The 14,931-nt window shown below is 50.1% G+C and overlaps 1 protein-coding gene across 1 annotated transcript; it reads left to right on the forward strand.

Annotated features, from left to right (window-relative positions):
* Nucleotides 1-8,965: 8,965 nt before the first annotated feature.
* FAM183A (family with sequence similarity 183 member A) lies at nucleotides 8,966-14,896 on the forward strand (the record flags this gene model as incomplete). The annotated part of the gene is made up of 4 exons (XM_041737998.1): nucleotides 8,966-9,200; nucleotides 10,572-10,631; nucleotides 12,525-12,628; nucleotides 14,550-14,896. Coding segments are annotated over 4 exons (510 nt in total), but the record flags the coding sequence as incomplete, so codon positions are not given.
* Nucleotides 14,897-14,931: the final 35 nt, after the last annotated feature.

The raw sequence follows: 14,931 nt of genomic DNA on the forward strand, positions 1-14,931 counted from the left end.
GAATTCAAAGAAGAAATCAAGAAGTACATGGAAACAAAAATGAAAACACAATGGTCCAAAACCTTTGGAGTATAGCCAAAAGTCATTCTAAGAGGAAGTTTATAGCAGGCTTCCCTCAAGAAGCAAGACAAATCCTTAGGACACTACCTAACCTTATGTTTAAAGGAACTAGAACAAAACAAACAAAACCCCAAACCAGTAGAAAGATTAAAAAAGTAGAAAAAAAACAAAACAATAAAATCCAAAACAATGACAAAAAACAAGTGAATACAACAGATCAATGAAACCAGGAGCTAGTTCTTTGAAAAGACTAACAGAATTGATAAAACTCTAACTGGACTCATAAAAAGAGAAAGTAAATAAGTAAAAGTAAGGACGCTAACAAAAAATGAAAGAGGAGAAATAATAACCAATAGCACAGAAACACAATTTTAAGAGAATATGATACAAAAAACGATATGCCTACAAATTAGACAATCTAGAAGAACTGGATAAACTCTTAGGAACGATCATCAACCAAGACTGAAGAAGAAATAGAAAATTTGAACAAATTACTAGCAAAGAGACTGAATCAGAAAAAAAAAAAAACAACAAAACAAACAAACAAACAAAAAACTCCCAATAAGCAAAATTCCAGGGCCAGATGACTTTACAGGGAAATTCTACCAAACACTTAAAGAAGAGTTAGTAGCTCTTCTCAAACGATTCCAAAAAATAGAAATGAAAACTTCCAAACCCATTCTGTAAAGCCAGTATTATCATCCCGATACCAAAACCAAAGAAAGATAAGCCCAAACATACACACACATAAAGAGTATTATGCTGAGTGAAGTAAGTCAATCGGAGGACAAACATTATATGGTCTCATTCATTTGGGGAATATAAATAATAGTGAAAGGGAATATAAGAGAAGGGAGAAGAAATGTGTGGGAAAGGGAGACAGAACATAAAGACTCCTGACTCTGGGAAACGGACTAGGGGTGGTGGAAGGGGAGGAGGGCAGGGGTGGGGGTGAATGGGTGACGGGCACTGAGGGGGACACTTGACGGGATGAGCATTGGGTGTTATTCTGTATGTTGGTAAATTGAACACCAATAAAAAATAAATTTATTATTAAAAAAAAAGAGCACTACAGGCAAATATCTCTGATAGATACAGGTACAAAATTCCTCAAAAAAGTACTAGCAAACCAAATCAAACAACACATTAAAAAAATCATTCACCGAGGAGGGGCAAGACGGCGGAAGAGTAGGGTCCCCAAGTCACCTGTCCCCACCAAATTACCTAGAAAACCTTCAAACCATCCTGAAAATCTACGAATTCGGCCTGAGATTTAAAGAGAGACCAGCTGAAACGCTACAGTGAGAAGAGTTCGCGCTTCTATCAGGTAGGAAGACGGGGAAAAAGAAATAAGGAAACAAAAGGCCTCCAAGGGGGAGGGGCCCCGAGGAGCCGGGCTGAGGCCGGGGCGAGTGTCCCCAGGACAGGAGAGCCCCGTCCCGGAGGAGCAGGAGCTGCACCAACCTTCCCGGGCAGAAAGGCGCCCGCAGGGAGTTAGAGCAGGACCCAGGAGGGCGGGGATGCCCTCGGGCTCCCTGGGACACTAACTGGCACCTGCGCCCCGGGACAGTGCGCCGAGCTCCCTAAGGGCTGCAGCGCGCACGGCTGGACCCGGAGCAGCTCGGAGGGGCTCGGGCTGCGGCTCCGCGGAGGGGGCTGCGGGGCGGGAGCGCGAATCCAACAGCGCAGGCCCAGGAGCACAGGGCGCCGGGACACAGCCCAGGATCCGGCCTCCCCCGGGACAGGCAGAGGTCGGGAGGGCCCGGGACAGCAAGGACGCTCCTGCCCCGAGCTGAGCAGATCAGCGGCCCCGCCCCGGAGCCTCCAGGCCCTGCAGACAGAGAGCCCCGGAGCTACTGCGGGGGGCTGAATCCAGGGCTCCAGAGCTGCCGCAGCCACTGGGGTTGTTCCTCCTGGGGCCTCACGGGGTAAACAACCCCCCTGAGCCCTGCACCAGGCAGGGGGGCAGAGCAGCTCCCCCAAGTGCTAACACCTGAAAATCAGCACAACAGTCCCCTCCAGTCTTTTTGTTGTCTGATTGCCGAGGCTAGGACTTCCAGTACTATGTGGAATAGCAGTGTTAAGAGGGGACATCCCTGTCTTGTTCCTGATCTTAGGGGGAAAGTCTCCCTCATCAAGATAAGAAGCTTTTGCACAGCAAAGGATACAGTCAACAAAACTAAAAGACAACCTACAGAATGGGAGAAGATATTTGCAAATGACATATCAGATAAAGGGCTAGTTTCCAAAATCTATAAAGAACTTATTAAACTCTACACCAAAGAAACAAACAATCCAATCATCAAATGGGCAAAAGACATGAACAGAAATCTCACAGAGGCAGACATGGACATGGCCAACACGCACATTAGCAAATGCTCTGTATCACTTGTCATCAGGGAAATACAAATCAAAACCACAATGAGATACCACCTCACACCAGTGAGAATGAGGAAAATTAACCAGGCAGGAAACCACAAATGTTGGAGAGGATGCGGAGAAAAGGGAACCCTCTTGCACTGTTGGTGGGAATGTGAACTGGTGCAGCCACTCTGGAAAACTGTGTGGAGGTTCCTCAAAGAGTTAAAAATAGACCTGCCCTACCACCCAGCAATTGCACTGTTGGGGATTTACCCCAAAGATACAGATGCAGTGAAACGCCGGGACACCTGCACCCCGATGTTTCTAGCAACAATGTCCACAATAGCCAAACTGTGGAAGGAGCCTCGGTGTCCATCGAAAGATGAATGGATAAAGAAGATGTGGTTTATGTATACGATGGAATATTACTCAGCCATTAGAAATGACAAATACCCACCATTTGCTTCAACGTGGTTGGAACTGGAGGGTATTATGCTGAGTGAAATAAGTTAATCAGAGAAAGACAAACATTATATGGTCTCATTCATTTGGTGAATATAAATAATAGTGAAAGGGAATATAAGGAAGGGAGAAGAAATGTGTGGGAAAGGGAGACAGAACATAAAGACTCCTGACTCTGGGAAACGGACTAGGGGTGGTGGAAGGGGAGGAGGGCAGGGGTGGGGGTGAATGGGTGACGGGCACTGAGGGGGACACTTGACCGGATGAGCATTGGGTGTTATTCTGTATGTTGGTAAATTGAACACCAATAAAAAATAAATTTATTATTAAAAAAAAGAGCACTACAGGCAAATATCTCTGATAGATACAGGTACAAAATTCCTCAAAAAAGTACTAGCAAACCAAATCAAACAACACATTAAAAAAATCATTCACCGAGGAGGGGCAAGACGGCGGAAGAGTAGGGTCCCCAAGTCACCTGTCCCCACCAAATTACCTAGAAAACCTTCAAACCATCCTGAAAATCTACGAATTCGGCCTGAGATTTAAAGAGAGACCAGCTGAAACGCTACAGTGAGAAGAGTTCGCGCTTCTATCAGGTAGGAAGACGGGGAAAAAGAAATAAGGAAACAAAAGGCCTCCAAGGGGGAGGGGCCCCGAGGAGCCGGGCTGAGGCCGGGGCGAGTGTCCCCAGGACAGGAGAGCCCCGTCCCGGAGGAGCAGGAGCTGCACCAACCTTCCCGGGCGGAAAGGCGCCCGCAGGGAGTTAGAGCAGGACCCAGGAGGGCGGGGATGCCCTCGGGCTCCCTGGGACACTAACTGGCACCTGCGCCCCGGGACAGTGCGCCGAGCTCCCTAAGGGCTGCAGCGCGCACGGCTGGACCCGGAGCAGCTCGGAGGGGCTCGGGCTGCGGCTCCGCGGAGGGGGCTGCGGGGCGGGAGCGCGAATCCAACAGCGCAGGCCCAGGAGCACAGGGCGCCGGGACACAGCCCAGGATCCGGCCTCACCCCGGGACAGGCAGAGGCCGGGAGGGCCCAGGACAGCGAGGACGCTCCTGCCCCGAGCTGAGCAGATCAGCGGCCCCGCCCCGGAGCCTCCAGGCCCTGCAGACGGAGAGCCCCGGAGCTACTGCGGGGGCTGAATCCAGGGCTCCAGAGCTGCCGCAGCCACTGGGGTTGTTCCTCCTGGGGCCTCACGGGGTAAACAACCCCCCTGAGCCCTGCACCAGGCAGGGGGCAGAGCAGCTCCCCCAAGTGCTAACACCTGAAAATCAGCACAACAGTCCCCTCCAGTCTTTTTGTTGTCTGATTGCCGAGGCTAGGACTTCCAGTACTATGTGGAATAGCAGTGTTAAGAGGGGACATCCCTGTCTTGTTCCTGATCTTAGGGGAAAGTGTCCCTCATCAAGATAAGAAGCTTTTGCACAGCAAAGGATACAGTCAACAAAACTAAAAGACAACCTACAGAATGGGAGAAGATATTTGCAAATGACATATCAGATAAAGGGCTAGTTTCCAAAATCTATAAAGAACTTATTAAACTCTACACCAAAGAAACAAACAATCCAATCATCAAATGGGCAAAAGACATGAACAGAAATCTCACAGAGGCAGACATGGACATGGCCAACACGCACATTAGCAAATGCTCTGTATCACTTGTCATCAGGGAAATACAAATCAAAACCACAATGAGATACCACCTCACACCAGTGAGAATGAGGAAAATTAACCAGGCAGGAAACCACAAATGTTGGAGAGGATGCGGAGAAAAGGGAACCCTCTTGCACTGTTGGTGGGAATGTGAACTGGTGCAGCCACTCTGGAAAACTGTGTGGAGGTTCCTCAAAGAGTTAAAAATAGACCTGCCCTACCACCCAGCAATTGCACTGTTGGGGATTTACCCCAAAGATACAGATGCAGTGAAACGCCGGGACACCTGCACCCCGATGTTTCTAGCAACAATGTCCACAATAGCCAAACTGTGGAAGGAGCCTCGGTGTCCATCGAAAGATGAAGGGATAAAGAAGATGTGGTTTATGTATACGATGGAATATTACTCAGCCATTAGAAATGACAAATACCCACCATTTGCTTCAACGTGGTTGGAACTGGAGGGTATTATGCTGAGTGAAATAAGTTAATCAGAGAAAGACAAACATTATATGGTCTCATTCATTTGGTGAATATAAATAATAGTGAAAGGGAATATAAGGGAAGGGAGAAGAAGTGTGCGGGAAGTATCAGAAAGGTTGACAGAACATAAAGACTCCTAAGTCTGGGAAATGAACTAGGGGTGGTGGAAGGGGAGGAGGGCGGGGGGTGGGGGGGAATGGGTGTCGGGCACTGAGGGGGGCACTTGACGGTATGAGCACTGGGTGTTATTCTGTATGTTGGCCAATTGAACACTATTAAAAAATAAATTTATTATAAAAAAAAAAGGTAACTAGCTGGAGACATGCACTTCCCACTTTGCCGACACCTGCTTCCGATGCATTCTCTTGGTGCCCAGCCCCTGACTGCAGCACAGCCCTTTGATAGATCTTTGCCTAGTGAGGGGCAACACTACATGTTCTCCCAAGACCTAGGGACTCCTATGACATTTCTTCTGTCTGCTATTTCCTGGGATCACTCTCCAACCTCGTACCTGGGGCCATATCCCTGGCTGGTGAGCCCGCTGACGTTCCTAGAGGGAGGGGCATACACGTCATAATGGGCATTGAGCCAGCTGATGATGCGAGGGCTGGCGTGGGACATAATAATGGGTAAGTGTGAGCTTATGTCCAGTTACTCATTTGGTCAAGATGAGTAACTAGCCAAACGCCGTTTGGAGAAATGACAAAAAAGCTGCCTCGGATTTCTTCTTCTCGACCCCAGGCTCCACCTACGCACTCTAATCCTTCCTCCCCTCGACCCCAGGCTCCACCTCCCCTCTCTAATCCTTCCTCCTCCCGACACCGGGCTCCACCTACCCACTCTATTCCTTCCTCCTCTCGACCCTGGGCTCCTCCTATCTACTCTATTCCTTCCTCCCCTGGACCCCAGGCTCCACCTCCCCACTCTATTCCTTCCTCCTCTCGAACCCGGGCTCCACCTCCCCACTCTATTCCTTCCTTCTCTCGAACCGGGGCTCCACCTCCCCACTCTATTCCTTCCTCCTCCCAACCCTGGGCTCCTCTTCCCCACTCTATTCCTTCCGCCTCTCGACCCCGGGCTCCTCCTACCTGCTCTATTCCTTCCTCCTCTCATCGTCCAAAGCCTCTTCCTCTTGTGTGTAACTCTTTTCGTCCACAGAACACTCCCCAGCCTCGGCCACCTCTCTCACCTCATAAGCCTATCTCTTTCCCTCCTGTTCATAGTGCTGTCCCTCCTTGCCGCCCTAACGTACAGGTTTCCCCACCCAAATCTTGCTCTATTCCTTCCAAAACGTCCAGTCCCCGCTTTTTTTTGCTCGCTCCTGTTCCCTGTTACCTCAATTTCTACTTTGCTCCTACTCCCCCTCCCAGCCCTAAGTAGACGTTAAAGTCTTATCCTCCCCAGCATTCCAGCCGACTCCAACCAGACCTCCGTGATTCACAAATCCTATCCTGGAGAGATGATTTCCCTGTGAGTGGGACAGTTCTGATATCATCCAGAATTGCCAAAACAAAAGATCCCCAGGAGCTTGACTTGGTGAATGTTGGGAACTCAAGACAATGCCAGTCAACATCTAGCTTGGAGGGTAAGCCTTGTCCATGATGGCGTTTTCACCCACAACATGGTTATCGTACTATTCTCTGTATGTTACCTTCATCCTTGTGAATCGCCTTCAGATGCCAGAGATACCTTTAGCAAGATCCTTTTTTTCCAGAAAACCAGTTTCTTTCCTCTCTTTCCTAATTTGCTGGCCTGAATGAATTCTACATTTATAACTGGTTTCTCCATGGAAGTTGGTCTGTGACCACAGAGCAAACAGCAAGACCAGGGACACAAGGTAGAGAAGAGTGAGTGGAAATCATCTCATCTGATCTCTACATGGGTGAGTCCTATTGATCTGCCCTGGATGAAAGTGAATGGGAGAATGGGTGACGCCTGAGAACTCACACACAGAGCCCATGACCCCTATTATAGACGGAAGGATTGAAGGTTCTTTGGTCTGGTTCCTCCAAGACTCTATTGTTCTGCATCCCAGGATTTGTGGAAATGTACTAGGGACTTTCTGCCTTTGAGAAATTTCTCCTGCAAAAAGATAGGGGGGCCCCATTATGTTGTCATAGAAGCTCTGACAGTTGTACCTCTGAATCCCAGGAAATGGCAGGTACCAAAGCCTAGAAGGCAAGGACACATATTTATCCTTTCCAGATAATTGCATCAGATAAGCAGATGATATATACCTGTGGTTATATACTGTTTATTTTAATTAATACAATATTTTAATATAATATATTAATATAATATTAATACCATAAAATATATAAGGTCTAATATATAAGGTCTTATATTATTATATTATATTTATATATTATATATATTTAAAGTCCTCTTCTCAAACCAATATATAGATTCAGTGGAATCTCAATCAAAATTCTAACACATATACCTGGAAACTTGACAAGCTGATTATCATTTGGATGGAGAGGCAAAAGAGCCAAGAATATCCAAGACTCCCTTAAGAACCGGTAGGAGTAGTTTTTCTACCAGATACTGGGACTTACCACAAAAAATTGTAGTAATTAAGATCACATAGTAGTAGTGCCAGGATATAAGCAAAAGAATTAGCAAAGTTTTCTGGTAATGATAGATCTGGAGTAGAGCATGCTACAGAGAAAACTTGGGCTAAGGGCTACAGAGTCCAGATGGGTTTTGAAAGATTACACGTGGGCTCATTATAAATAGGTTTCCCTAGACAGACACAGGGGAAAGAGCCCTCAAGAACAAGGACAAGGAGCACCAGGATTCAAAACAAGGAGCCATTCAGTAGCTAGCTGGGTTCAGGAACTGCCCATGTGTTCTGTACAGGTCATGTGCTCTAAACTGTGTCCCACACTGACACACATCCTGGACTACTCTGTGTCTTGAGTGAATGAACAGATAGATGATTAAATGAAATATTTTGTGAGAGAGCACGGGCTCTGCAGTGAAAGTGTAATATAGGAAGTATCTAGAGTAGTCAAATTCCTAGAGAAAGGAAAATGGTACTTACCGGAGCCGCAGATGGGATGGGGCCATGGGAAGTTGTTCAGTGGGTACAAAAAAATTCTGGAAATTAGTTTCACACAATGCAAATATGCTTAAACCTCCTGAATCACATCCTCAAAATGTTTCTATTGGTAAATCTTTTTTTTTTAATTTTTTTATTTTAAAAAAAATTTTTTTTATTTTTATGATAGTCACAGAGAGAGAGAGAGGCAGAGACACAGGCGGTGGGAGAAGCAGGCTCCATGCACCGGGAGCCTGATGTGGGATTCGATCCCGGGTCTCCAGGATCACACCCTGGGCCAAAGGCAGGCGCCAAACCGCTGTGCCACCCAGGGATCCCTCTATTGGTAAATCTTATGTGTACTTTACCACAGTGACATTTTTAAGATCAAAAACTGTGAAGTCCTCACGTTACATACATTAGGAAAGGGTTCCTCGGTCTATATTATCCCACCTGTAATAAGGGACAGAGTAACTTTTTTCAGATTGGAAACCTCCTCCGTTTTGCAAGCTAGACGGGGAGAGTTCTGATCCAGGCAAGGACTTTAAATGGGACAGGTCTCCGACTCCTCCCCAAATCTCTTTTAGCCAATGACTGTTGAAGGGGCGGTGCAATCAGGTCCCTAACCTCCTGGGCCTGCTGCCTGGCCCTGGGTCCGGTCCAGGCTGCTGCAGGAGCCGACCCAGGAACCAGGCCGAACCTCGAGAAGCCGAGGGAAGGGGAGTCGCCGGGCTTCAGGCTTCGGAAAGAAGCGAGGCAGGATAATCGGTTCCGGAAGGAGGGGGTGAGGTGGGCGGCCCCGAGGGCTCCAAGGGACGCTGTGATCACGGACGCCGTTGCCTGGAGACCGCGAGACGCCGTTGCCTGGAGACCGCGAGACGCCGTTGCCTGGAGACCGCGTGACGCCGTTGCCCGGAGACGGCGCCCCCACCCCACCCCCCACCTCCCGCGGCCGGAGCCCGGAGTGCAGGGAGCAGGAGCGCGACCCCGCCGAGCCCTGCCGCCCTGGCGCGCCGCCCGCAGGAGCCGCTGATGCCCGATGAGGTCCACCAGAACCAGATCCTGCGGGAGGTGTATCTCAAGGAGCTTCGAACCCAGAAACTCTCCACAGAGTATCACGTGAATCCCCTCCGCAAGGGTGAGTGAGGGGCGCCCCGGGGCGGGGGAAGGGACGGGGTGCGGGCCCGGGGCAGGAAGGAGCGGGGCCCTAGGGCGCGGGTGGCGTGGACGGAGACGCCTTCTCTGACCTCGCCCCTCCCTCCTGTGTTTCCCGCTGGGAGTTGGCAGCGATGGGGGTGAGCTGGAGGCTGGAGGGTCTCGCTCCACATCCCGGCGGAGACTTTAATACGTTAAAATGCACCCACAGAGGGATCAGATAGTATTTTTGTGGCCAAAAGGCAGGAACGCTTTGGAAACTTTTGCTTTCTCAATAATTCTATTTTCTAGCGTTTTATGCTTGGTTTGGCTGTTTGTGTTTTGGTTTATATGCTAGTTGTGTCTGTGTGTGCCAAACTTCTAGGCTTCTTTTTTTTTTTTTTAAGATTTATTTATTTATTTATTCAGAGAAAGAGAGGGAGGCAAAGGGAGAAGCAGGCTCCATGCAGGAAGCCTGACGTGGGACTTGGTCCCGGGACTCCAGGATCACACCCCCGGCTGCAGGCGGCGCTAAACCGCTGCGCCACCAGAGCTGCCCATCTTTCCAGGCTTTAATATTGTCTTAGATGCTCAGAAAATTCCGGGTTGGACTCAGGGCCCTCCTGAGAAAATGGCCCTGCTCCCACTGCTCAGGTGGCACGTTTCTCGGGGGTTGCCATGGCTGCCCCTGAATGCCACTGGGTCTCAGATGGAGCCCCAGACTCAGGCACCCAGCCACTGCCCAGCTCTCTTCCCCTGCACAGCCCATGAGGATCCCAAACTTACCAGTTGGAACACTGGGAGCATCCGCACCTCTCCCCCAGCTGCTGCTGCTCCAGACTCTCTTGTTTGAGCAAAGGTACCGCACTTGTTTTCTCCCCAAAGTGAGAAGCCTAGAAATCCTCCTGGATGCATGTGTGTGGATTCTGCACCTGGGCTTCACCTAGCCTTGGGGTGAAGGTCTAAGGCTTCCTGCTCTATGTCTAGCCTTGTTCGGCGGCCCAGGACGTCTGCAGCACTGTAGCCAGTGCTGTTTGAGAGAACATTCTGTCCCAGTCAAATGGTCTCTACAAATCTTTGCTGCCCAGAATGCTGGCCGTTCGCCCCATGTGGCTACTGAGCACTTGAGATGTGTCCAGTACACATGTAGAATGGATTTCTAATTCTACTGAATTGTAACTATTCAAATTCCTGTAGTTCCATGTGGCTGGTGGCCACTATCCTGGGTAGTGCCACTCTGGATTGTGAGGTCCTTGAGAGCTGAGTTCCTAGTGACCCCCAGAAAATACTCAGCAGGTGTCTGGCCTAGGGTGAGTCTTCAAGAGGGCAGGGCATTAACGTGTAACCTTAACCTATGCCGGTGTTTTTTCTACAGTTCACACAATTACCAGAAAGCCCATGTCTTGGCACGAGAACCTGGAGGAACCTGCAGATGGTAAGTCCCGCGGTTTGGGAACAACACTGAGGTACAGCACACACAGACAGGCAGGTGGCTAGAGAGACCTTTCAGGGTAGCGTTACCTTGGGCAACACTCTGAACCCCTGAAAACTGGATGGAAACCCACGAAGCTCACAGGAGCTTCAAGCATAGGGCCAGTCCATTAACTCTCAAGTCCAGAAAAATCCTCCTAATGGCCTTCCCAGTGCATTCATATATTCATTCATCAAACATTGAGCTGTTACCAGCAGAGGTCCTGAAGTCATTTTAATGGACTTCCAAGTCTGGTTCTGCCACTTGTTAACAATGTGACTTTGAGCAAGTAATTTTAAATGTCTCTGAACCTATCTTCACATAGTGGTGAGAATTAGACAACATCACGTAAGTACTCAGAACACAGAATAGTATTGTATTGCTGAAATGGAAATGCGGACTGTTTTGATTCTTACCATGTGATAGTCCCTCAGATGGGGCCGGGAGTGGAGACCTCATACCATGATGAAGGAGACAGACAAGTAGGTAAAGAGTAAAATTGGAATGGCAACAAAAGAACACACAGATGCCCCTGGGCAGACAGTGGATTTCTGGGAAGGCTTCTTGGAGGTGGAGAAGGTCAGGGATCAAAGACTAGGAGGACATTCTGAGTTCTATGGAAAGACAGAGGAATGAGAGATACCAGCATGGCCCAAGATAGGGCGGTAGTTTGGCCTGGCTGGAGTATACTGGTGCACAGGGCAGTGCTCAGAAACAATGGAAGAGAGGTCTTTGGTGGAGAGCCCTATCCTTCCTGGCAGGCTCTCTCCTCCCTCCCTCCTTGGAGTAGAATTTGATGGAGGAAAGATGTGAGGTTAATATAGGAGCACAGGGTAGGCAGGTGGGGTCGGCAGGAGGAGGGTGGATTCCATAGCAGAGTAGAGACAGACAAGTGAATAGACCAATAGAGTATCGGCAGGGGAAGTGAGGATGCTATCCGTCCTGAAGAGAGCAGTCAAGCTCGAGGAAGGGAGAGGAGTCCAGGCCTTGCAGCACTAAGATTAACAGGCAGCGAGGGACTTGAAAGCTAGCCAGGATTGCACTGCTAACTGCTTATCCTGAGGATGCACTCAGCCGGGGGCCAGGTCCTTCATTCTCAGCCATCTCGCTGAGATGGATATTGGCCTCAATTTACAGATGAGCAAAGTGAGGCCTGGAGAAGGTAAACCACCCATCAGGCTAGTAGTGGAAGGGCCAGGAAGGGCTGACTATGAAGCCCAGTTTCCTGCCGTTGTCAGGCTGCTACCCTCAAATTGACAATTGGTAGGGTGGAACCTGAAAATGAACCCTGTGCAAGTCCTCAAGCTAGGGAGTTACAGATACACGCATAGGGTTGGCAGCCCTAGCTCTTGCAGTACGGAAGATGTGGCCTCTTACAACCCTCCCCCGCACTCCGTCATGGCCACATTGGCCCCGCTTGCTCCTGCCTCAGCACCTTTGCTCTTGCTTCCTGTCCAGTACTTCCGTCTGCCTCTGCCTGTGGCTGGCTGCTGCTTGGCATTGGGAGAGGCCTCCCCTCACAGTCCCGGTCTAGAGTAGCCAGCCCTGCCTGTACCTCACCATCGGGTTCGCTTGTCCCCTTGTGTAGTGTGTCCTCTGTACCCCCAGCTAGACGACCAGCTCCAGCTAGACGACCAGCTCCAGGAGAGCAGGGACCATGCCTGCCACACTCTGTTCTACTTGCGGGGTCCAGAAGAGTGCCTGGACAGAGTTTGTGCTCAACAGATATTTGTTGCAAGATGAGTGTTGCAGGGTCTTGGCAGGCCCCCGAGGCCAGCTGCTGAAGCCAGGCCAAAGGACCCAGGAATTCTCGGTCCCAAAGCCTGCTTCCCTCATGACTCAAGCCTCTTCTCCCAGCCAGGTTCCTCAATCTTATCCACCATGCCGCTCAGGGGCCACGAAAGAAATACCCAGACACGCAAACAGAAAGCCAAGAAATTGGATGGGACTCTGAGCCCTTGGTAAGTGTGGTTCCTTGCCTTGGGTAGGCCCAGAGGCAACAGAGGCTGTGGCTAAGAGAATGGTATATGAGGCCAGACAGCCTGGCTTTGAACCCTGGCTACCACTTACTAGCTGGGTGACCTTGGGTAAGTCATTTAAGGTCTTTTGTGACTGCGTTTCCGCAGTGGAGCATAAATGGAGATATTACAGCATGAGGTAGTATGTGTAAGGTACTTAGAACAGTGCCTAACCCACAGCAAAACACACCTCTTTTGATTGGTGAGGCTCCAGGAGCGCTGAGGAGCCCAGGAAATATAATTGTCAGCACATTACCTCCCGAGATGACATAGGGCTTCTGGTGCTAAGACGTTTCCAAGAACTTCCTGCCACGTTTGTCTCTTAGGTTGCTTGCATCTTTCATCACACGGAAGGCTTCAGTTTTTAAGTAGTCAGATGTGCTGGTCTTTTCCATCCCGGTGTCTCGGCTTTGTGTCTTTCTTAGGAAAACCTGCAATATCCAGAGTAGCAAAACGACTAGCTTTCCTTTTAGGCTTTTCCTCAAGTTGTCATGTCTTTTTAACACGTGGCTTTTAGGCCATCTGTGTGTTTTGCCTCTGAGGTGAAGCTGGAGACGCTGATCCTTAGCTAGATCAGAACTTCCTTCGTTCCCTCCAAGGCACCAAGGTTTCGCGCCCCCTGTCTCCTTGCGCTTACTGCTCCTGCAGCCACCTCCTGACACCTAGCCTCTACTCCTTGGGGAAGTCCTGCTCATCCTTCAGGAGCAGCCAGGAGTGCCCTCTTTATAAGGTCCCGTTAAGGAACGTGTGCCCCATGCTCTCCACCGGGCAGATTTGGGCACCTTGCCCACGTTGTTCTGGAGCATTGGGTGCCTCCTGCTCCCCACCATTCAACCCAATTCCATTATCAATGTAACATGGTGGCTCTGGAGCCAGACAGCTTGAGTTCAGATCCCAGCTCCCCCACTCTGGAGCTGTGAGACCTGAGGAGGAATGGAAGGGAAAGCTTGTAGCCCGACCCGGGTCTAGTCACAGGCTTGTCCTGGCCCCTTGCTCTGTTCCCAGTTGTATTCCTCTGCTGAGGGTGAACCCTTCCCAAGAACGGCCCACATCCTTAGCTCTTGCCTTTCTACCTTTCTACCGTGTGGCCTGGGCTTCTCACCCCTTTCTACAGCTCTCGTCTGGGGCATGTGGCTCTGCCACAGGGCTGCTGCAGGGGGATTGGAGTAAATAGCTCAGCTCTAATGAAGGAAGAGAGGTAGGGAGGTGGCTTGAAGGGGAGACGAGAGAAAGGAAGGGTGGAGGAAGAAGGGAGGAGGGAGGGAAGAAGAAGGAAGGAAGGAGGAATGATGGAAGAGAGGAAGGAGGGAAAGAAGGAAGGAGGAAGGAGGCAGGGAAGGAAGGATGCAGAGAGGGGGGAAGGAAGGGCTTAAGAAAAAGCTGCTCGTTTACTCCAGCTTCTCTTCGCCTGTGGGACATCACCCTGGGGAGAGCAGACTGGGAGACCAAGGGGTCCAGCAGGGAAGCCCCACCTCCACAAGGATTGCTGAGCCTGAGAGAGCTGCATGAGCCCCAGTGTAACTTAGGGCTCCCTGCCCCAAACACGCAGACAACCCCAGTCCCAATGTGAGGACACTGGGGAAGCCACACTCAAATACCTGCAACTTCTGCCTTCCTGGTAAATTTGAGGAAAATGTATCCTTTCAGTTAATCGTGTAAGTTAATCTTACAGCTTCCCTAAGAGGGACGTGTCAGAGCACTTGCTGTTGCTTCTCCGTGTAACCACATCAACAACGTCCATTCTTTCATCCTATGATCGTGTGCTGAGCCCCTGGGGTGTGCTGGCCTAGGCCCCACGGACTTTGAACTCAGGTCACCCTCCCCCCCGGGGGCATCCTTCTGATGCCCACGATCTCCTCTCTAGGTCAGCCCGGAACGTGATGACCGCAGGCTGAACCATTTCAGGGTGCACAGCGATATCACGCTCTACAAGGCTAAAGTGTGGAGCTTGGGAGAAGATGATCGCCACACATAGTGTTCAGCCCCCACCTCAGCCTCGTTCCTGAAACCCAGCCTGTGTGCTGCGTGGATAAATAAAGATGACTTTCAAGCGTCAGTCTCACCTTTCCTTTGTGGAGTCTCACATTTTTCTGCCTGCATGCACTGGTTCAAATCCTTAATCTTGGAGATTCCTGGGTGGCCCAGTGGTTTAGCACCTGCCTTCGGCCCAGGGCGTGATTCTGGGGTCCTGGGATCGAATGCCACATCGGGCTTCCTGCGTGGAGCCTGCATCTCCCTCTGCCTGT

This window comes from Vulpes lagopus, chromosome 23 (genome assembly GCF_018345385.1).
Source record: "Vulpes lagopus strain Blue_001 chromosome 23, ASM1834538v1, whole genome shotgun sequence".
Classification (NCBI taxonomy): Eukaryota; Metazoa; Chordata; class Mammalia; order Carnivora; family Canidae; genus Vulpes; species Vulpes lagopus.